Genomic DNA, 23,577 nt, shown 5'->3' on the forward strand with positions numbered 1-23,577 from the left:
AACAAATTTTTGTGTTATATTCAACTAAAGTCGTATTTGAAGCGTCATGCAGGTATTGAGTGGAATGACATTGTCCAACCCGATTTGTTTTCATTTACAGAATGATTTTTCTCGAAGTTCTTCCTTGTGCAAATGTGGTGAGGAGCAGCACCAGCTGAATCTCGCCAACACGGCCGTCATCTGCGAGTGGGCTGACAAGATCTTCGGCTCAAGGTTTCAGACCACCGATGAGCTCGCCCACCACCTTGCCAGCAATAAAATAGTGTCGAACTCGGTGGCGTCGTTCACGGTACTCTCCACGAGAGGGAAGGATTCATCATCCCTGGGAATGGTGAAGCTGCCGAGCACGCCTGAGGAACGTAGAAAGGAGACGAACAGCCAGCTGCAGAGGACCATTCACCAGCGCCAGCTGAGCAGACTCAAAGAGCAACAGGCCAACGAGAAGAACAACCAAGCGAAGACTGGGGACGGTGTGAAAACTACTCAACAGTGGGAGGAGCGGAAGGGTTTAAGTCGGAGCCACAGCGTCCCCAACGAGATCCAAATGAATGCAAGAATCGAGAGCCAAATGGGAAGTACAAAATGCGAGGAGGGTCTTAGTAATGGAAGCCGTCCCCACAACAGGGTGAGTGATCAGCAGAGGAACCCTGCACAGTCAAATAACAATAGCAATAACAGTAACCAAACTGCTGCAGGTTCAACAGCCGTGGTGTTGACTACCCCCACTAATATCAAGGAGAGCCCGAACAAGCGTCGTTTCACTCCCATACAACCAAAGACTCCAGTGCGAGACAGTACTGTCAAAATCCCTGTCAACAACACACAAGTGGTGCTTGTCCAACCCAATGGTGCCATTGTCAATGCAAAAGGACAACCGATCCAGCAGTTCCCTCCTGGAGTCCAATTGTATAAGTTCGCTGGCGTTGGTGGGTCTTCCCAGCCGATGGCCAAGTTGCCAGTGCAGAACATTCCAAACTCTAAGCCGGTTGCGTTTGGGTCTGCCAAGTCAAACGGATCGTTGGCTGGAACGAAAAACGGTCAGAATATTATGGTTTTGCCGCAACAAGTCATAAAAGGGTCTCCTGTCGCGGGGAGTGTGCTGTTGGTCAAACAACCGCCTTCAGCGAGCCTTGCCACCAACCTGGTCAGTGCATCCATATCAGGAAGCACAGCCTCAACAGGACATCAGGACTTTCTCAGGACCTCGGCTTCCCAGAGCAACAATCCAAATGTCATGCTGCAGTTACAATCAGATGCTGGAGGCCCACTACCTCAGGGAGGCACTAACTCTTCTCATTCAGGTATTGTCCCAGTAGTGACTTCATTGTCCCCGCTTTCGAACGTCCGGGGAGATCTCTCTTACTTGCCAACTAAATCTACATCTTGTCCTTCCAGTTCAACAGTACTCCTGCGACCTGCAAGTGTAGACCCTCATCAGACAAGCGCACCGAACACAAGCAATTTATCTGTAGCTTTTAATTCACAGACAACCGACTTTGCAACTGTTCAGCTTGCACAAAACCAATCAACATCGGTCACCTTCGCCACCCTGCCCATGCGCAAGGAGGTTTCAGAGGGCCCATCTGCGGTGTTATTGGGAGGACGTCCGGAGCCCAACATAGTACCTTCAGATGGAAGATTTCAGTCTTGCACAACTTCCAGCGATGCACAAATTCCAGTAAATGTTGCAAATTCAGCGTCTGCGCTGTTGGCCATCTTTTCCAACTCGGCAAACCAGGAGCAGATTCACGAAGAGAACCGAGCAGTTAAACGTTCCCCCAGCAGAATGATCTCACAACAGATGGGCGGTAATATCGGGGCAGTTCAGGCTGTCAACTTTTCCCCAAATGGAATGGAGAAGAGACAGGTTTCAGTTGCGAATCAACACAGCAACAGTTCAACAGTGTATTTTTCACAAGGAGTTGTCACCACTCCCAAGGATATGTTACAGCGATCGCATCTTGCGACACCTGCGGGCACGAGCTTTGAACTGAACCGTGGGGCTCAGCAAGGACTGCAGAATACTGCAGTTACATCTCTGACTGTACCAATCAAAGGACAACAAGCATACTCGCAGTCCATCTCCTCTAGCAGTCTGATGTCATTGTTAAAAGCACCGGGATTGGAGACAACCCATTTAAACCATCAACAGGTGTCTGACCCCGTGCAAAACAGAAATGGCGGCAACCCCTTGCCACTAACTGGCGAGTCTTTGCCTGTAATCAACGTTCCGATCCATACTAGCGATCAGCCTTTTGTGTCGCAGGGATCTATTGAGATGCCGATTGCTTTTGAAGTCGGCAACAAACGGTTTGCCCTCGCGTCTAGTAATCAGTTTGTACAGACCTCGTCTGGTGTACCTTTCCAGATACTCTCACAGATCAACGAGCTACCAGCTGAGACCACCGATGCAGTCAACGTGAACACAGAGGTGAACAACGAAATGGAAGTGCTCGGTAGTCGATTCCAAGGCACTCAGGCTGTGCTTTCTGGTGGGCTTGGAGTTGCTTTCGGACAGTGTACACCGGTGGGAAACCCTCAGCATCAAGTGGAGATTGATGTCCAAGGAAGGCAGAGCACCACACCAAGCTTCAATCCTCATTCTAACACATCAACGCCAATACCGCCAGCCATGGAGACCATTCCAATCAGTCCCACAGATCCTGGTCAAGTAGTTTTCAAGTTCACCCCAATCCAGCTGAGTGGAGAGCAGGTGGGAGCCAGTGTGACCAGCCCTAGTCCGGTGAAGCCCATGCAGAAGCCAAAACCGACCCATCTCTCTACATCTCAGGGTAGCTTTGCCACTCCCAGTCGCAAGCGGCGAAGCTCTGGCACAATAAGGCGGCCAAACATCAACAGTACAATCTCTCTTCCACCTGCTGTAAGCCGACAGATTACACCGACTCCATCTCCCAATGGGAGTCGATGTTCAACGCCGCTGTCGCCATCTATGTTGGTCAACAGCCAAGCTGACACGGCCAGTATGCCGCCCCCGTCGCCTGTAATGATTCCGTCAGACCAGCCTACAACCAGCCGAGGATCAATCAACCGTGAACTGTGCTCCCAAACCCTTGGCCAAGTATCCTGGGGGGCGAATGTAGCCGGGAGTCGGAAAAGGCATCCATCTGGACCACCCACCTTAATGCAGCCAGCAAAACAGATCTCCTTAGATGCGGCAAGCTTTCTGCCGGAAGACCTCAACGACCTGAATATCCAAGCATATGATTCCAGTTTTGATTTGGGCCGAGCTCAGCAACAGTACCAGCGTAGTCACAGCGTCCCGCTACCGGCCTACCAGCCAGTTGTCCTCAGCCAAGACCGGTTCATATCAAACTTCCCAACGTCTGTCGATCAAAGAGGAATCACCGTCAACAATAGGAGTTTCGGGGCGAAACGTAACCTCACCCAAGAGCTACAGGTGATACACGTGTCAGATGAGGACTTCAACCCAGAAGATAATTTCTTGGGCGGAGGAAGCGTCGCTGCTTACAATGATCTTTTGGTCGCTGATCTTCAACAACCAACAGAGGGGCAAGGGACCTGGGCGGGAGACTCGAGTCTAACAGGCATCCAGTCAGATCCAGACTTGAATGTGGATTTCCCGATCAGCTCCTGCAGCTCGGAACAAGTTACAGAGAGTCAGTTGAGCCTCGCCCAGAGCTTGGCGGACAATTCAAACAGCACCACCTCGACCCTGAACGAAGAGATAGCTGCAATGGATGATATGGGATCAAACCCAGTGTTCCGAGATATCGCGCTCCCAAGCTGGTCCCAGATCGGTAGCCAGAGCAATTTGACATCGTTGGAATGCGGTATGTGATGATACTACGACAAACCAAGACACAATTTCATAGAGCTGCTTTAGTAGAAAATATTGCTTGACACATTTTACTACAGCAGAAATGAGCAGGGTAACAGTCACAAATTGTACATTACATGGTAGTTGGGCTGGTAACGTTATTTTGGTAAGCATAATTTTGTGTGCTCAGCTGTTTTTAGTACGAAAGCAGCTCTCTGAAATTTGGACGAGATAATGATTGTGTCTGTGGCGGATCGGTTTCTACAGAGTGGTCTCTTCAATTCATTTATACAACTGGACAATCAGGTTGCATACCAGAAAAGCTTCTTCGTTGATGCCATCTATTTAAGACATTTAGTTGGAGCGACAGAGGAGAGATAATGGCAAGATCCTGCTGGCCACAGTTGGTGTAACCATGAATCTGAACATCAAGGGAAAGTTAATTTATAAAAATAGGCTGGTGCTTGTGGTGCGATGTACCCGCTTCATCCAATGGTCAACAGAGAACTATACAATGTCGGCCATCTTGCGAACCATTACATGCTGTTGGTGAAGCCTGTGTGAGTTTTGTAGCAGAAAGAAGGTATCACATTTATTTTTTCATTGTGAATTGTTGTCAACAAAAAAAAAGGATGCTGAAACACAGTTTGATTTGTTTTAAAATTAAAAATGTCGGCTGGATTATTTCAAGGGACACCTAGGCACTCTCCAAATGGGGCACATACGTGGCAGTTGCCCACATTGACTCCTGGAAAGGTATCAATCCTACAGATATTTAAGAAAAAAAACAAGGAAACTCTACCAAGAGTGCTTGCAGGTTCAAAGGAAAGGGTGATGGTTAATGGCAATGTTAGCCGGAACTGTTGACTAAGTCGGCTGTGAGACAAGAGAGGTCACAAAATGGACTTTGTATTCAAAGTGTTGTAGGGAAGAATAGAGTATACATGCACGGACATGTACATGTGTATCTCTTTTACATGCACGGGACCATGGTACCCAGAGCAAAGCGCAGAGACCATTGTTGTTCCCTAGTCGGTTTTTGCTTACATGTAACTGGGAATAAAACGTTGAGTGAGTTTGTTTGTGTTTTGATGAAGTTTTTTGGAAACTGTCCCCACGTTTTTTTAGTAGTATTTGCACACATTCTATGCCATCTTCTTTGGTCAGCTTTTGGAAACTGATGCTGATATGGTATTCGTTTATGAGAAAACAAATGTTAGTTTATAAATACCATGAAAATATTTTTTTTTTCCAAGATTCCAAATTGAAATGTTTATGTACATATTACAAATCCGCTATTTTATTGGCGCTTTTTTTTTTAGGAGCGAGTGCAGCTTAAAAGTTTTCCATGTGAATATAGAACATCAACTGCGTTTAAAGAAAACAAAATTGTCCGGCACTGTTTGCTGGCGGATTTCCTATTTAAAAATTCTCTTTGTTTTGAGATATCAACAGGCACTTTGCCGCCGATCTATTAAAAATGTTGTCTACAATGAGCTGTTTCATTGTAGCTTTATTTGAATTATATACAAGTTGAATTTTTTTGGATGCAACTCATGGTGCTGATAAAAAAAAGTAATGCATTATTACAGCGCTCTCCAATAACAGTTCGCTATACCAAATGCTAGGTAATTAAAACACCTGAGGATCAGTCCAAATTCACTCCAAGTTGATATGGTGGCTAGTTGAGTTTATAGCTTTTTTGTTTCTTCGGAAGCATCTTTTACTAGTCAAGGAGCTTAAGGACTAGCAACAACAACATGACTATTTTGATTGCCAGCTACACCAGTCACTTAAAAAAGTGAAAACCCATTATTTATCATAAAAACGATGACAGAACGAATGAATTTTATGAGATAATTTCAATTAATTCAAGGAATACTTTTTGCCCAGTTTTTAAGGGAACATTTTTCAAAGTTCTGTCGCAGTATATTATGAGAGAGAAAAAATTCAAATAAAAATGATACGTCTAGTTTTTGGAAGAAGGTTGAGGGGAAAAAAAATAATTGGTCGACTCGCCAAAACATCACTGCCATGGCAGGTGGCAGTTAAGCACCACCACTGAAAAAAAATTGGTCAATCACAATCGCAAACAGGTCCGACAAGTTAACATGGCGATGAAAAATATTTGAGCGAAGATTAGAATGGCATCTATGATTTTTGTTTCTGTGGGGTTGAGCAAAGAACAAATTTACTAGAGAAGAATTTGAACCAGCGACCTCTGTATTTATGTGCAGGTGCTGTACCAACTGAGCTATCTATCTAGCCCTTTTGTTGGCTGTCTCTCTAGTTTTGTCAATGTCTTTGTTCGGGGGTGACATTCAGAAGCCATTAGCCTCTAACTGCGGTGTAGCCAGGGATCACAGCCGCGATTACAATACAACCTGTGAAGCTTTTTATTTCAAATGTCAAAGAATAAACCACAGTGAAACTTACTGGGTAAATTTTCAACATTTTTCTGGTTGAACAAAGACAAATTTATCAGAGCGGGATAAACGTTCCGGCGCTCTTACTTGGATTTATAACTTTGTAACTATTTTTGTCTAGAAATTTAGATCTTCCTGTATTTCTATCCCCCCATGAAATAATTGATAAACCTGTGGTAGACTTTTTATGGTGTTTGTCTTTTAATCTCTGTGAATCGACTGAAAATAAATTGTTTTGAAAAATAAATTTTTTGACTTTGAACAACATTCTGTAAATTTAAGATACAAATCTTTAGCATAAATATATATTTTCATAAGTGTGGGGTTAATATTGTAGGAATTGTACAATGTTGCACAGAATCGTTTTTAGATACATTTTTTAGAGAAGAAAACCAAACAAAAGTGGTTTAGAATACTATGTAGATTATCATAGAGCTAATCAGATACCATAGTTGTCGCTTGTACAGTTGGAAATGTTACTTTTGCTGACTTTCATATTTTTGAATTTCTTTTTTATTCCTTGTAAAAAAAAGCAAGATTTGATTGTGATGTTAATGGGAAAATGAAATGCCTTTGACGTTGGAATTTATTTTATTTTGGGGGGAGATGGAAGTTTGGGGGATTTGAGCTTACAATCAAACTACAATAATGCCTAAATGGATCTGTATACGTTTGGTAATGACTGAAAATTAATGGCAATACAAACTTACTCTGTTTGTACAGCAGCTTTGGCTAGTAAAAATGTACTTTGAGAAAGGTTTCATTTGAAAGTACTGTGATGATGGAAAAAGATTTAACATTTTATCCAAAAATTTGAATCTGAGATGCGTCAATGGCGGTGATGCTTCTCTCAGATTGTTTAATGTATTCCAATTGCAGATTATTCTACCTGCGTTGACATAACCGCTCTAGATTTTTTACAATGTCTTTAAAACGCTACAATTTTGTTTAAAGTAAATTTTCACATGTTAGTTTTATGGTTTATATCTGCAACTATACATGATGGAAACGAACAGTTGGTTCCAACTACCAAACGTATACAATCCCTTTAAAGCTTGTGGTTTTGTTATATATATTCTTTGCTGAAGTAGCTTTATGAAACAGGACCCTGTGATTCAAGTGTACTGGTTGCTGACTTGAGTATCCTCTCAAGTCGACTGTAGGAGTCGGGTATTTGTAAAATTGGTGACTGCTCTATATTCCGACACCCCTGTTCCGACAACCCTATGTTCTAAGAAAAAAAAAACCTGATGATTTACACACTAGGGTTGGGGTTAGGATTAGGGTTAGGAAAAAGGGTGTCGGGAATATAGGGCATCAGAACATAGGGGTCATCAGTACATAGGGGTGTTACTGTAAAATAGTCCAACTTGCTGTAATGCTCATACTATGCTTATTACTAGCGGACACATGAGTTTTGTTTTCCAATGTTGTTACTGTCGATCGCCTTTAGTTGGTGATTATGATCATGTAGATCTGGCAACAAGGGTAGTGGCCTTTTCAAGGATTGTAGAATACCTACGTGCAGAGTGGAACAATGACTGGCACTTTATTTTTTTATTAAATCATGCCCTACTAGGACTCTGAGGTCAACAGCACTGCGCACAAAATTGTAGACCTTTTCAAAACGACAGACTGAACCTTAAAGAAAGCTATCCATGATATGCATAACCAATTCTTGTGACCCAAATGGAAACTTGTATGAACATTTCTTCAGAAAGGTGAAACACTTCAAACTTATGGAAATTATTAGCTGTGATTTGTTGACGTGATGTTTTACTTTGTTAAGTTTGTGAAGAGAGGAAGACATCATGAGTGATGCTAATGTAAATCTATTGTGTTTGGGCGTTTATATCTTCTGGATTGTTTATAAAATACAGTTTTTCTTTAGCATTTTTTTTTCTGAAATAGTGCACAAAAGTTTGCCTACCGATAAGCAGCTATATGAAATTGGGCCCTGATGCTCAAAGAGCAAATGTTGCTTTTAAGTTCAGTTGCAAGTCTCTAACTAACCAGAAGAACAGAGGTTTGATTTAAAAGTATACAATTTCAATTTGAGTGTTTAAAGATACCCTAAAAAGAGGGTTTAAATGAGCCTAAAAAAATAGTTTGATCTGATTTGTAAGACATGAAAAGATCAATGAAAAGCAATTAATGTTTTCCTCTCTTCAGCAGCTTCACAGTCATCCTGAGCCATAAACCATCAAATTTTGCCGTCAGAGAGAAGGACAAAAGAAACCACATTTTCTCTTTAAAACTTCACAAACAGAAGTACATGCACGTGACATCTAGTGTGATGGACGAGAATTGAAAAAGAATTTTGATGATTTAAAATAATAAAGTTTCCTGTGTGACCTTTTTGAAAAATTGGATTAAAATTTGGTTAGTTCGACTTTGCACCTAGGTATTCTGCAGCCTCATATTTCTCAGGTTTTCAAAGGAAGAAGAAAAACTTACAAAGGATCTCTTGTAAATTTTGCTAGCATTTTGCTAGGTTTTTCTATGATGTGTAAAAACAAAAATAGTTTGTGTGGGTTTTTTGAAAAGGGGGTTGATATTTTGTAATGAAAAAGAGAGATGCGAGTGGCTTTTAACTGTTTGATTTTTTGGTATGTTGTTCGGAGAGGTGTCATTGGCTTGAACTTTTTACAAGCTGTTTTAAAAATAATTGTGGTAGTTTGTTTTTTGAATCTCGTTAGGGATATTCGTGGAGCTTGGGTTTTGGGGTTTTAAGATGATCCCAGACCAAATAATTATTGCATTAACAGTATGTGTCATACATGTAGGTTGCAAAACTTATTCTTATAAAATGCTGTGTTTGCTTTTGCAAGTTGAGGGGGGACATTGTTTATAGACATTTTCTCTGGAGCGTTTTCTTTTGTTTTCACCCTGTAGAGCATTATATCAGCAATCATCCTTGAAGAGATTGCGTCAAAGTATATCTACTGATCCCCTCACACCAACGTCACACATTGGCATACATTGGCATGCTGCCATACTCACTATTTTGGGGATAATCATATGTCAGGTCACAAAATAAATTTTTGTTGTTGTAAGGAACCAAATAGAAAATAGGTGAGAAAAATAAGCACACGCTATGGCCCTTATGCGAAACCACAATTTGGCTTTTCGATTTGGCTTCAGACTCTGGTCTCTCGTCGTAAGCCCTGAGTACGTTTGAAAAGTGCAATTGTCAAAACAACTGTGGGGCCAAGCTAGCTTGAGCCGAATCTGGAGCCAAAGCTGTGGATTAGAAAAGGGCTTATGTATGGGATTCAGCTAGGAATCTGTTCGCCTGAATAAAGCCATGTAATGGAGGCACATGCCTTCTTAAAGGCAATGGACACTATTGGTAATTACTAAAAATATTTATTAGCATAAAACCTTTCTTGGTAACAAGTAATGGGGAAAGGTTGATGGTATAAAACACTGTGAGAAACGGCTCCCTCTGAAGTTTTCGAGAAAGAAGTAATTTTCCATGAATTTGATTTTGAGACCACAGATTTAGAGTATGACTACGTGTTACAATTGGGTGTTTTTTTTTTCTTTCATTAATACCACACAACTTAGGCGACCGATTGAGCTCAAATTTTCACAGGATTTTTTATTTTATGCATTTGTTGAGGTACACCAACTGTCTTTGACAATTACCAATAGTGTCCAGTGTCTTTAAATAAATATTGAAGCCCAAGCTTGAGCCATGGTTAGAGAAATTTCAGAACTAGAAATGTTCCAAATGATGGAGATTATTAGACAATCAGAGAAGTAAAAACTGGCATGTTGTTTTTTGTTTCCAATCAGAAAGTTAAAAGCATTCTAAATAATCAAAGCCTCTTGGTCTTAAGTCAAAGAAGTTTCAAAGCCAGTTTCCCTGTTTCCCCTTTCACCCATAACTCCCAGGAACCCCCCCCCCCCCTCCTCCTCCGAAGAAAAAAAGTGCAGTTTGAAAATTTTGCCAACCCATTGCGTGTTAATTAAAGCTTCAACGTGTCCCATACAAACTTGTGTTGTTTACCTTGGAACTTATCCAAATTTAGGTTGCCGTAATTTAATGTACTGTTTCATAAGAATGAAAAATTGTTGATTTTTAAAATCTGTATTCAAACAGTTTTTTTCCCTGTGTGCTTTATTGTGTTCAAATGAATAATTTTTAACATAAGAAAATGATACCAATGTTTTTTGAAAAGGTATTAAAACCAGTATTATTTACCAAGTGTGATTAAGGAACGGTTTTGTCTCTTGTCGTCATTTCTTTTAAATGTCTCCTTCATAAGACAAATCCATTTGCTGACGTTGTGTTCAAATGATAAGGGTCCTTGTTTAGGATTTGGGTCTGGCAGAGGTAAGGGTTGGGTTAAGGTTGTATAGTAGACCAGCCACACTTGAAAAAAATGCTCTAGAAAAAAACCCAAGGCATAGTTTGTTAATGGCTGGCATCCATGCTAGATGGAGTGATCATGGGCTTGGGTCGACGATTAGGGTGGATGCCAAGGTTGATTTTGAATTTGAAGGTCATTTTGAGATCAAAGGGTCAAAAAACAGTATTTTCAAAATTTGTTTCAAATTTAACCACATTTGATAGATCAATCCATAATATGTGTTTTTAACTTCATGTTGATATGAAAAACATATGTAATTAAGGCCACATAAAAAGTTGTTGATCATCCTTTTTTCTGCGGATTGGGGAGGGAGGTTTTTTAATTTTTTAAATTATTTTTTTATAAATTTTTGTTGACATGCCAAATATGAAATCAAGAATAAAAAAATCATCACAATCACTATAAAACAGGGTTTGTGTTTTTTGATGTTTTTAATAGTTTTGTCAAACCAATTTAAATCCTAGATGACATTTTCTGTAAACTTTTTCAAACAACTAAGCACAGTGTAGCCCAAGTAAATAATTATTTGATGAATTGTTCTTGCTTTGCCAACATGAATAAAAACCTTTAAACATCTTTTCAAACCTGTACACTTTGAAAACAAATCAGGAAAATGGGGTCAGGGGGTCGAGCGGGGACGATCAACTTTTTTTGTTTATGTGGCCTAACGGTTAAACTCTGACCGTGTACACAAAAGTAGAGCAAAGCAAAAGATAAAAGTGATTTTCACAGATTTTGTAACCCAAGGCACCGACAAAATGACAAATTTCAGCTGCCATTAGTTAAAGGCAGTGGACACTATTGGTAATTACTCAAATTAAATATTAGCGTAAAACCTTTCTTGGTGACGAGTAATAGGGAGAGGTTGATCGTATCAAACATTGTGAGAAATGGCTGCCTCTGACGTGCCATAGATTTCGAGAAAGAAGTAATTTTCCACAAATTTGATTTCGATACCTCAAGTTTAGCACTTGAGGTCTCGAAATCAACTATCTAAACGCATACAACTTCGTGTAAACAAGGGTATTTTTTATTTTATTATCATCTCGCAAGTTCGATGACCTATTGAGCTCAAATTTTCACAGGTTTGTTAATTTATGCATATGTTGAGATACACCAACTGTGAAGGCTAGTCTTTGACAATTACCAATAGTGTCCACTATTGCCACTATTGTTTAAAATAAATCTCCACCGTGAAAACATCAATTATCAAAAACAAAACAAAGCAAGCTATTGCTGTATTATTTGGCTATGGATCGGAGTGTTTATTATTCTTTTCCCTTAATTTCAATGGAAGCAGAGTTGGTTCCACAAACACAATCTGAACAAGGAAGGAAGTTCATTATCTAAAGAGAATTGTATCGATGTAATCCAACCCCTGGAAAATAGAAAGTAAACACTGAAGATAAAGCTATGACTGAAGATGATTCCCTCGATACATTTTCTCAAAGTTCCTTTTTATCTTTACAGAGTAAGTTATCAGCGCTCTACCCACAGATGCGCAATATACCCACGATCCATCAAGATTCCTATGTTACCTTTAAAGGAACCTGTTGCCTTGGATCGGTCGAGTTGGTCTTTGAAAAGCATTCTGTAACCGTTTGTTGTAAAATGTATGTTTAGAAAGATATTGTAAAAGTAGAATACAATGATCTACACAAATATGCCTCGAAATTGTGTGGTTTTCTTTTTACCCTGTCGACTAACATGGTCGGCCATTTATGGGAGTCCAAATTTTGAATAGTTCACGACGTAAAAGGAAAACAGTGCAATTTCGAGTGATACTTATATTTATTTCGCGTGGATAATTATATTCTACTTTTAAAACATCTTTCTAACCATATGCTATTCATAACAAACTGTTTGAAATGCTTTTAATAGACCAACTTGTCCGATCCAAGGCAACGTGTTTCTTAAAGTTTAAGGGAATGCACATTGTTAGAAAACCATTTGCGAACTAGATCTGAATAAAGTCTTGTACAATGAATTGCTTAGTCACAAGTTACCACTTACATTTGAATTCCTCAGACTATAGGGACAGTTGCTACTTCAAAAGTAGCAAGCTTTTGCAAAGCCATTGCTCCATACACATTCATTCAGAGTTGTGTTCACAGTCTCTTACGTTACTTTGCAAAAGCTTGCCCCGAATCATGTGACATGGCAACTGTCTCGATAGTCCGAGGAATTCAAATTTAAGTGGTTGCTTGTGATCACACATGCCATGATTGTACAAAAAATATTCAAATCTAGAGGGCGAATGGCTTATTGCTGTACTTTTTGAGAAAATGCAGATTTGTGGGGTAGAATTCAACATGAAATCATTAAAAAGACCTGTTTATTGCTAAAAAAAGCAAGTTGTACCAGATCTTGTTGTGTAAAATCTACCACATTCCAAAGATATTGTGAAATTGCAGTCTTCTTTAAAATGAAACAATACCTTGACAAACTGCCCAAATGTTGCTCTCTTGTAAAATATTCAAAAATAAAAAAATAAATAAAAAAAATACCATAACTATATCCAGACTTCAAACTTAAAACATGAAATGGTAATGTCAGCCCAAGATGGTCGCCTTAACAATATGTGATACAAGTCTCTTTAAATCTTGACAAGTTTATTTCTAACAATCTTACCAGGAAATATTTCTACACAAAATTGTGCCAAACATAACATAAATATTGGAATATATTTTTGGACAAAACAAAGCAGAATTTCTTCAGTAGTGTTGTACATTGGAGAGACCTAGATCCATGCCAAAATTGTGCCAAACGTAACATAAATATTGGAATATATTTTTGGACAAAACAAAGCAAGAGGATTTCTTCGGTAGTGTTCTTGTACACTGGAGAGACCTAGATCCATGCCTAGATCAAGATGATGGCCCAACAGGGCCAGAATCTTTGACCTAAAACCTGAATTTCTTTCTGTAAAATACCCCGCCAAAAAATAATGGTTCACCAATCGGAAACAATAGCCATAATATAACACTTGTGGAAGCCACTACTCTCAAATAACCAGGACGGGAGTCAATACCCATTTATATTGATACAATTTGATTCATGATAGTTGTCTAGTTCTGTACAAATTGATGACGTCATCACATGCGGAAAACACCAAAGTTAGTGTCCTGTACGGGAGCGTTAAGGGCCGAGCTGAGACTCATTGCGAGGACGGAGCGGGTATCCGTCGGGTCAATCACGCCATCGTCCCACAACCTGTATCACAAAACAAATCATACCGAAAGTTATTAAGCTGTTGCCAGTTTTGAATGTCTCTAGACCAAGGGCCGTTCTCAAACTTCGGCTAACACCTGTTTTAGAGTCGCTTCTAATCTATTTGGTTCGTCATGACTCTGGTGCGCCTGTCTGAAACAAGTGTTAGGCTCCGTCTCCAGCAGTCTAGCCACTGGAAATGAAAGAATGTAATAAAGTGAATTCATCTGAATTGATTAAAAGTATTGGGTACTTTTTGTACGACACAAAACACAAACATCCACAGACTTATTATACACGGCTTAAAGCTAATGAAGGTAGAATGCTCCCCTTAAAATATAACTTGCCGGGGTGCTGTAGTTTTTGAGAAATGAGTAAAACAATTTCAGGAAAATCATTTTAATCTCAGTGGTGATTTTTTTTCTTCGCATGTACAACGGATTTACTTGACTCTCCTCAAAACATTGCTCTGTGCTTTTCACTTTTGTTTGTCTCTAAAACTTGACAACTAGTGAAGCTTAAACTTCTACAGGTAAGTTATATTGCATATAGATCTTCATTCACAGTGAGTAGGGACTTATTTCATGACCAAAAATTTGGATCTACAAAGGTATAGAAACCCTTTAAGTATCTCGCAGAGTGACTTACCGTGCACTGGAATAATAAGGACTGCCTTCTTCCTCATATTTCTCCAAAATGGGTTTCATCACGGCCTCTTCCTCTTCCGCAGTGAACTATAATCATCACCAAAAATGTTTTAAATGATTTCTGCTAAGCAAATTGTCTTTATAAGCTCAGCAGCTTAGCAACTTTCAGAATTCTGCCAGATGCGTGTTGGTATCACTTCTGGTATAGTTGCTAAGTTTGAAGGTTTGATATAGTAATTAGTTACATGTACTGATTCAAAGATGAGAGGCATTGCTAATGGAAATGTCAGAAACTATAGGATGCAAAGAGCCAAGTTCATCAACTGTTTAGTAGAACCAATGTCTTTGTTAAACAAAAAATGATTGGGGCTCCAGTTGCAACAATGTAAACTTCATGGAATGTTGGCAGGCACCCCGTTTCTGCAAGATGGTCTGTGCTAGGTGTGTTCATGTGCTTACAGGCTTTATGAAATTGTGCCCAGTTCACTCGCCACCTTCTTCAATGATGTGTGATAAGCATTGTATGTTATATTTACCTCTTTGCCCATTCGTTGACGCTGGGCCTTCTGAACCTGAGCCAGAACCAACGCTGCCTGCTTCCCTCCCATGACCGAAATCCTTGCATTTGGCCACATGTACAGAAATCTTGGACTGTGTAAACACAAACAAAAGTATTTCTGATTCAATACAGGGTCAATGCATCAATCAATTTCACGCACATTTTTGTTTGTAATTTTGATGCAGATTTCTTAAATCAAAGACATGATGATATTCAGGATGACCCGGATGAATAAAAGGATTGTTTTACAATATCAGTAATAAGAGTTTTGTCTTTGTTTTTTTAGGGCTGGTGACTTAAATGCAAGGTGTTGTGACTTGATGAAGATGTAATGTTCTCCTACACAAATCTAATCAAAGCTACTAAAATAAAACTTGGTTACTATCCTTGTAAATTTGGTTCACACAAGCCCCACAGGGTAAATAAAAAAGACTATGAACCTACATGTACAGTGTAATTACGTCACACATTTCACCAACAGGGAAAACGAAAAAAAAACGCTTTCAAACTCTTACCCGTATGCCCTGCCGCACATCCCGTAGTTACCGGCCCCGAAGGATCCGCCCACAATGACGGTGATCTTGGGCACATTGGCACAAGCTACAGCAGTCACCATCTTGGCTCCATTCTTAGCGATGCCGTTAGCTTCAGCATCACGGCCGACCATAAACCCTGGAGATAGCACAAATAGAATCCGTCAATGAAAAGGGATCGACTTTGGCCCGAGTTTTGTTAGTTAAAGGAACATTCCAGAATTGGTAAGGAATTTTGTTGTCTAAGATCACAGATTTACATAAAACCTACACAGTCTAATGATGATGATTGCAAGGTCCTTTTGAATAAGCAGTGTGCAACATCTATATTTTCAAACAACTATTTGACTTACCTGTTATGTTCTGTAAAAATATAAGTGGAATCTTTCGCTGGCAGCAAAGTTGAATAAAATGTGAGGCCTGTTGAGAAAATGGAATTATAAAAAAAGGAGATAAATTGAAACGCCTGAGATAATTTAAATGTGAGGTGGTTCAACAAAAGGAAAATTAAATGGTGTCTTTTGACAAGGCCCAATGCTGCAAGCTCTCGACAGCTTAGCTTACCTTTAAAGCACAAGAAGAATATAGCACCCCATTGTTGCCGAGGATACCTACTGGGTAACCATGGATGTGAGCAAAACCTGAATAAACAAATAGATAGGAAAAGTAATATCGACTGCAAGTCAGACAAAATGGAAAACAGTATCATTGATTGTAGAATTAGTGTTTCAATCCGTTGCTTGTTTGAACATTTCCATTTATACTGGAAGTTAGTTTTTACAGGCATTGGATGAAAAGCTTGAATATTTTATCAAGTACAAGGGCCGACTACATGTACTCATGGTGTAGGCTCTAATAGACATTTCAGACTATTTCATTTCAATTTTTCAGATTTTTTAACGGAGAAAAAATAACGGAACTTAGACTAAAGAAGGAAAAATATAATGCCTGTTTTGAAAAATTTAGAAGAATATCATGCCTGTTTTCATAGTTTCTTTGAAAACAGTTTGCAAGATGGTGCATTCTGCTTTACCAGCCAAGCTCCTACTAGATGTAAGGCTCCTTCTATGTAAGGGGCGCAATATAAATTTTAACTATTATTATTACTATTATTTAGATGATACCTACTACAAGCTGTTTCAGCCCCAGGAGTAGGCAGCAACGTGCCCCTGGCGGCAGTTGATTTGGATCAATAGCCCAAAGCATTTCAGTGTAGCCCTCACCTTAACCCTTTAAAGACCATAGCGGCCACAAGCGGCTTGAACCAAATTGCCCATAGTGACCACAAACAGCCACAAGGTTTGACCTACATGTACTTCCAATCACATAAAGAGGCCAAAGAAAAGGTCATGTCCGGATATGTAACGTTCAAATCTTTCCCATGTTCACATAGCACCTACATTTATAAAATCAAAACAAATTTTCTGTTTCATGTTATTTTTGTTGATATGTTTACTGAAGTGATTTGATTCAATAACTGAACAATATAAGAGAAGCCTAGGGTCGATTTCAAAAAGAGTTAGGACTAGTCCTAACTTAGGACTAGTCCTAACTTAGGACTAGTCCTAGGATAGCAGATCTACAAATTGCATGGGTAGTTCTAAGTTAGGATGAGTAACTGGTCCCAACTCGAGATAAGACTAGTCCTAACTCTTTGTGAAATCATCCCCTGGACATTTTGTGATGATTATACAGAAACGAATGGCCTCTAAAGGGTTTAAGTGGCCATCCGACCTTGTGATGTTTGGTGATATCTCACTTTAAAATGCCGTTGTTGAAACACTAACCTGTGATTAACGTGTCTCCGTAGAGTGTCTTGAACTCATCAAACACACTGCCATCCACAACCCTCGCTATAACCTCTCGGATGTCATAAACTTTACTGAAATCACTCTGTACGATGCCATACAGCTCATCAGCTGGGTAGATCGGATCTTTTGGCGTTTGAATCGGTATCTATGCCACAAAAAAACAAAAACCAGAAAACAAATAATTCCAATAGGTTATACACTGAATAAAAATTGCACACCATATTTATTTGTTTGGCTGATGCTCTAGATTTGCAAAGGTCATGGGTTCGAATCCAAGACGAGTAATATGCATGTGATTTTGTTCATACATTGTACAACCCGGGAAAGTACCGAGTACACAGTGCTACACACACATCGGTGTACCAAAATTACTAGTATCATCATCAACCAAACCCATAATTGCTGTGCCCCTTAACAACTCCTTCTGTCCTTACATTGGTAGTTTTCATCCTGTTGAGGTTTGCTACTGCTCTCCTTGCCAGGTACAAGGCGTGACTGTCATCTTCAGCAAAGTGGTCTGTTACGCCTGACGACCTGTAGGATAAAAAACCAGATTGCATGGGTGAAGTCAACAGAGAAGTTCTTGAACCAATAAGAATATTTAGCATCACTTTATGAGCTTTGCATTGCTATGACACTCCCTCCAAGCAACAAATAATTGCAAATCAGCATGCCTTCATTATGCCTTCAGAGTCCCTGCAAATCAGAGCGCCTTCAGCACATCTTCTATTTTGCTTGCTAGCAAAAACTGCGAATCAGCACGCCTTCTGTATTGTTCAAGGTCAAGCCACAGTAATAGGAAACAGTTGTTTTTGATTTAACTAGTGTGGTTTACATTCAATTGGCTTGATGAAAATAAAGATGGTCTAAGGGTCACTAGAAGTCAACTTCCTTCACATGGCTTACCTACAATGGAGGTCCGCTCCACCCAAATCTTCTGGCGACACTACTTCCCCGGTCGCTGCACGAACCTGTAATTAAAAAAGTGTGTGAAAAACGAAGTTAGAAATTATTCAGCACTTTTAAAAAGACAGCTTCATATGCATTCTAAAGGCATGTTACTTGGCCCTAAGACAAAAAGTATGACTATTTGAGTACAAGGGATTACCTACATGTACACGTGGTATAGGCTTTTATGGACATTTTCATATTTTTTCCAAAGTGCAAAATCGGAACTCAGACTTAAAGGCAGTGGACACTATTGGTAATTGTCAAAGACAAGCCTTCACAGTTGGTTTATCTCAACATTGCATAAAATAACAAACCTGTGAAAATTTAAGCTCAATCGGTCATCGAACTTGCGAGATAATAATGAAAGAAAAAACACCCTTGTCACACGAAGTTGTGTGCGTTTAGATGGTTGATTTCGAGACCTCAAGTTCTAAATCTGAGGTCTCGAAATCAAATTCGTGGAAAATTACTTCTTTCTCAAAAACTATGGCGCTTCAGAGGGAGTCGTTTCTCACAATGTTTTATACCATCAACCTCTTCCCAATACTAGTCACCAAGAAAGGCTTTATGCCAATAATTATTTTGAGTAATTACCAATAGTGTCCACTGCCTTTAAGTGGGAAGAATATCATGCCTGGTTCTGTATTTTTTATTAGGGCATTCAGGTTGGTGTAGTGTGTCTTGCCTCGCCTTCCACCTCCAGGACCCCGGTTTGAACCCCACCGGGGCCCTATGTGGTTTGGGTTTCAGTCCCTACATGACTGCGTGGGTTTTCCCTAGAATGCTGCCCAAGTGAAAACATACATATCAACCAAGTGAAAACGTACATCAACCAACAACAGACAACAATTCACAGGATTGCGTCTTACCAAAGGAGGTCCAGCCAGAAAGATGGTTCCCTGTTTTTTAACAATAATACTCTGATCGGCCATGGCTGGTACATACGCCCCACCTGCTGTACAGCTACCAAGTACAACTGCAATCTAGACAACAAGGATAAAAATATTATTTGCAAATGTATCTAGAGCACACAGTTCAAATCTATACTCAAAACTTATCTAATGTCACAGGTTTTCAAGAACTAATTTTGTTGTGTCTGTTTTTCTTTCGTTTTTGTTTTACTGGGCCTTGAACACCCAGCAGGGTGGATATGTGTGCATTGCAAGTCTTAATTTTTCGATATCGTCCAAGCTTAGTTATATCTTCTGTTTTTTTCCCGGTTAAAACGGAGAAATTACATCGCTGTAAATATACACGTATCAAAAGGTGACTGACCTGTGGTATTCCCATACTGGACATGGTGGCTTGGTTGTAGAAGATGCGACCAAAGTGATCTCTGTCCGGAAAGACCTCATCCTGTCGGGGTAAGTTTGCTCCTCCAGAGTCAACTATAAAAAAAAATTAATAAAGGTTAATATCAGTTCTTTTAAAGCCTTCAGGAAAGACTAGGGTAGAAACAGTCAGGCCATCAACTATTTTTGTACATTGTTTTAACTACTGAATCATTCACCCTCAAGTTATCCTAATATAATAATAATAAAGAGACATTTATAAAGCGCAAAAACAATACCAGGAAGAATCTGCCTTAAGGCTGTTGAAGTAACAATGGCCAACAATCCACTCATTTGAAAATCTTCTTCAAGGTTTTCTTGTTTCTCGTAAAAGAAAAAGACCAACCTAGATATACGCAGGGGAGGTTATTCTCTTTAGCAATCTCCTGCGCTCGTAGATGCTTCTTTATTGTGATTGGATAATAGGTACCAGCCTTGACAGTCGCGTCGTTCGCAACAACCATACAGTCAACTCTGAAAGGGAAAACACAAACAAGAAGAAACTGAAGAAATAGATAATATGAAGTGCTCAAAACTTGTCCAGCTTTTACTATCATAACTCTTGGTTTTATGATGAAATTATGACACAAAATGTCAACATTCCCATAGGACCAGTGTAGTACTACAGAGCCTACCAGAATACTTAAAGGAACACGTTGCCTTAGATCGGGCGAGTTGGTCTTTGAAAAGCGTGTGTAACCGTTTTTTATAAAATGCATATGGGTAGAAAGATGTTGTAAAAGTAAAATACAATGATCCACACAAACATGCCTCGAAATTGCGTGGTTTTCCTTTTACCTCGTCGACTAACATGTCGGCCATTTATGGGGGTCAAAATTTTGACTCCCATAAATGGCCGACCATGTTAGTTCGCACAGTAGAAGGAAAACCACGCAATTTCGAAGCAAACTTGTGTGGATCATTGTATTCTACTTTTAAAACATCTTTCCAACCATATGCATTTTATAAAAAACGGTTACAAACGCTTTTGTTTTGACCAACTCGTCCGATCCAAGGCAACGTGTTCCTTTAAAGAATGTACAAGGTCACACTTATTGTAAAGAAGGTTCACATGGTCTATACCTACCCAGACACTCTTCCGATACCAGTAATAATACCTCCAGCTGGCACTTCCTCGTCACCGTAGAGCTGATAGCCGGCTAGCTGAGACAACTCCAAGAACGGTGACCTAGTGGAAGAGTTCAACATCAAATATCAGAAATTGAAAAAAAAAAGACTCAGACTCTAAAATTTCTATAGCAAAATATGAGATGTATTCAAAAGTGTACCGGCACAACATTGGTTATGATCAGAGATAGTATCCACACTTTAAGTGATGCAACAAAATGGCCCTTCATGTTATTTCATCTTATTTTCATTTTATTTCAGTTTAATAAAAAAAAAACAATAAGTCAGAGTACTACCTAAAAAAAAAAAAAACAGTTAACAAAAAGCTACTTTAAATATAATATGTGATGTTCAGAGTCATACAAAAAAGCGTTGTCACTGTTTTTGGCCTTGGTGCCGCTTCAAAAGTTTCCCATATAGACTGTAAGACTTTCCAATACATCTACATCTATGATAATACTTGTCAAAGCCTTTTCAGCATCTAGACAAAGTGAGAAGACAATGAAGAAACTTCAGTTTGAGAAGTGGGAGGAGAATGGTACCAGGAAAAACCCACCAAGTCAAGTAGGGACTGAAAAACCCAATCCACATAGTGCCCCTGGTAGGATTCAAACCAGGGCCTACAGAGGTGGAAGGCAAAGCAAGACACCACTGCGCCAACCAAACAACCAATACAAGTGCCCTTTTCAAAATGAAAATGGCCTTGCCCTCCTTAAGTTGAACTACCCGGCCTGCTGGATATTATTCTCACCCAGGATCCAGAAGGTTATTGATACGATCTCTGACCAGCATCTTTCCCTGGGATACATGACGATGAACGCTCTTTTCTCCTCCGCCCTTGGTGATCGTTGAAACATTGGATTTCAGTTCCGCACAAAGCTCTTTCATCCGAACATAATTTTCCTGTAACAAAGAGGACAACAAGGCTCAAATACTAGATCACATTGGCATGTAACCGCCCATGTAACAACAACAAGTAATTTGGACACTCTTACGTGGAGGGAGAGGGGACTACTTATCAACCTTGCCTCCCAGTCATGTTGAGCATCCATTGGACTCATTGGTTTAGCATGTTTAGGATGAGAACTAATTTTTCTATTCTTAAGTTTTCAAAGAACACCTAACCAGTATCCAGTTTCTGACTCTACACTCCAAATCAACTCACATATCATTCTCACAGAGGGGGTGATATTTAGTCAGTTAGTAATAGTATTAGCTGATTAGTAGACCTACCAGCAGTTATTTTCTGTTTTTGAAAAAAAATTTCATTCTCATCGTTCTCACCTTGTATTGCCCGGAATTCTTGTCAGGTGATGAACCGATTATAGCAATTCTCTCGCCGTAGTATGTTCTGAATGTATTTGCTACATTTCTCCGCACATTTCGACTGAGAAGGCGACTGTAGATATTCATTTTGGTTTTGTTTATGAGCAGTCTCCACCGATTCTATCATTCAACCATTACCATGGGCGCTGCCATTTTTCTTGTGCTACAGCGCCATCTACTGGTCGGACATCGCCAATCAATCATTAATTTTTGTTCCCATAGACTTGACTCCAGTCCCAACCCCGTATGAGTCCCCATCGCTTAAACATCATCAGCAACTTTTGACCACATCAGTCATACACAAACCAATAATATCTATCTTTAGAAACAGCTGAGTGATTTTTCGGGGTTATGGTTTATAATGTAAAGTAATATATTGACTTATTTGTTAAAGGGACACAGTGCCATCGGTCGAGTTGGTCTTTGAAAAGCGATTCTAACCGTTTTTTATAAAATGCATATGGGTAGAAAGATGTTGTAAAAGTAGAATACAATGACCCACACAAACGGAGCACACAAACATGCCTCGAAATTGCGTGGTTTTCCTTTTACCTCGTCGACTAACACGTCGGCCGTTTATGGGGGTCAAAATTTTGACTCCCATAAATGGCTGACCGAGTTAGTTCGCACAGTAGAAGAAAAAACACGCAATTTCGAGGCAAACTTGTGTGGATCATTGTATTCTACTTTTAAAACATCTTTCCAACCATATGCATTATGTAAAAAACGGTTACAAACGCTTTGTTTTGACCAACTCGTCCGTTCCCAGGCAACGTGTTCCTTTTACGTACTGACTGCCAACAAAAAATAGTCACAAAACTCAAAATTTAGTGTTAAACGTGCCTGCAGGCATGTAAGTAATATAGTTATTTCGTCGCTTTTGTGAATGAAACATTATTAAACAAAAGTGGGTCAAAGGTTGCTTGTACCTACTTTTAACAAACAGATTTTTGAATTAATTTGAGCATGAAATTCTTATTATTTTAAAACCGATTGCACAATGTGATGAAAATTTACATGGTTGTGGCATATAAATTTTTTTTACCCCCAAAACGTGATTAGTGTTACCATAAAAACGTCAGATCTTAGTGGTTTCTGCTCTGACCCCATGGTCAGTCGGATTGGGATTAAAATTGGTATTGCTCAAAGGTCATACAAGAACAGCACATTTAAAAAAAGAAATTGCGCTATGAGCGAGCCGAAAGCTATTCATTTCCTAATTAAAAGCCCATACTTGAGCATCATTGATATCCTAGACTAGACAAACATTACGGTGTTTGTTGTGGGGGCCGAGACAACGAATCATATTTAAAGACATTGGACCTTTTCGGTAAACAGTATTGTCCAAGGCCCACACTTTGTGTATCACAACTTCTATATCAAATAACAAACCTGTGAAAATTTGGGCTTAATCGGTCATCGGAGTCGGGAGAAAATAACGGGAAAACCCACCCTTGTATCCGCACGTTTCGCCGTG

General features: G+C 39.6%; 2 protein-coding genes across 2 annotated transcripts in view; one reads left to right on the forward strand and one right to left on the reverse strand.

Moving 5' to 3' along the window:
* The window catches only part of LOC139937530 (uncharacterized), a 40,235-nt gene extending 29,783 nt beyond the window's left edge, over positions 1-10,452 (forward strand). The window contains exon 7 of the mRNA XM_071932720.1: positions 101-10,452. Coding sequence (XP_071788821.1) covers positions 101-3,820 — 3,720 coding nt within the window. The 3' untranslated portion in view covers positions 3,821-10,452. The remainder of the gene's footprint in view (positions 1-100) is intronic.
* LOC139937536 (methylcrotonoyl-CoA carboxylase beta chain, mitochondrial-like) lies at positions 6,826-22,258 on the reverse strand. The gene is made up of 15 exons (XM_071932733.1): positions 22,059-22,258; positions 21,526-21,677; positions 20,734-20,835; positions 19,993-20,120; positions 19,591-19,703; positions 19,185-19,298; positions 18,271-18,335; positions 17,799-17,898; positions 17,341-17,509; positions 16,118-16,194; positions 15,907-15,973; positions 15,536-15,692; positions 14,998-15,112; positions 14,463-14,548; positions 6,826-13,817 (listed from the first exon to the last, which is right to left on the reverse strand). The coding sequence occupies exons 1-15, from the start codon at positions 22,185-22,187 to the stop codon at positions 13,700-13,702; spliced, it is 1,692 nt and encodes a 563-aa protein (XP_071788834.1). The 5' UTR covers positions 22,188-22,258; the 3' UTR covers positions 6,826-13,699.
* Positions 22,259-23,577: the final 1,319 nt, after the last annotated feature.

Source organism: Asterias amurensis, chromosome 5 (genome assembly GCF_032118995.1).
Source record: "Asterias amurensis chromosome 5, ASM3211899v1".
Taxonomy (NCBI): domain Eukaryota; kingdom Metazoa; phylum Echinodermata; class Asteroidea; order Forcipulatida; family Asteriidae; genus Asterias; species Asterias amurensis.

What these genes read in the sequence shown, in the direction of transcription:
- LOC139937536 (XM_071932733.1), bottom strand. Translation starts at nt 22,187, where the DNA reads ATGAATATCTACAGTCGCCTTCTCAGTCGAAATGTGCGGAGAAATGTA. An exon ending in CGGAGACACGTTAATCACAG is followed by an intron (nt 16,195 to 17,340) that starts GTTAGTGTTTCA and finishes TTGTTTATTCAG; the next exon opens with GTTTTGCTCACATCCATGGT. An exon ending in ATTCTTCTTGTGCTTTAAAG is followed by an intron (nt 15,974 to 16,117) that starts GTAAGCTAAGCT and finishes TTTTCTCAACAG; the next exon opens with GCCTCACATTTTATTCAACT.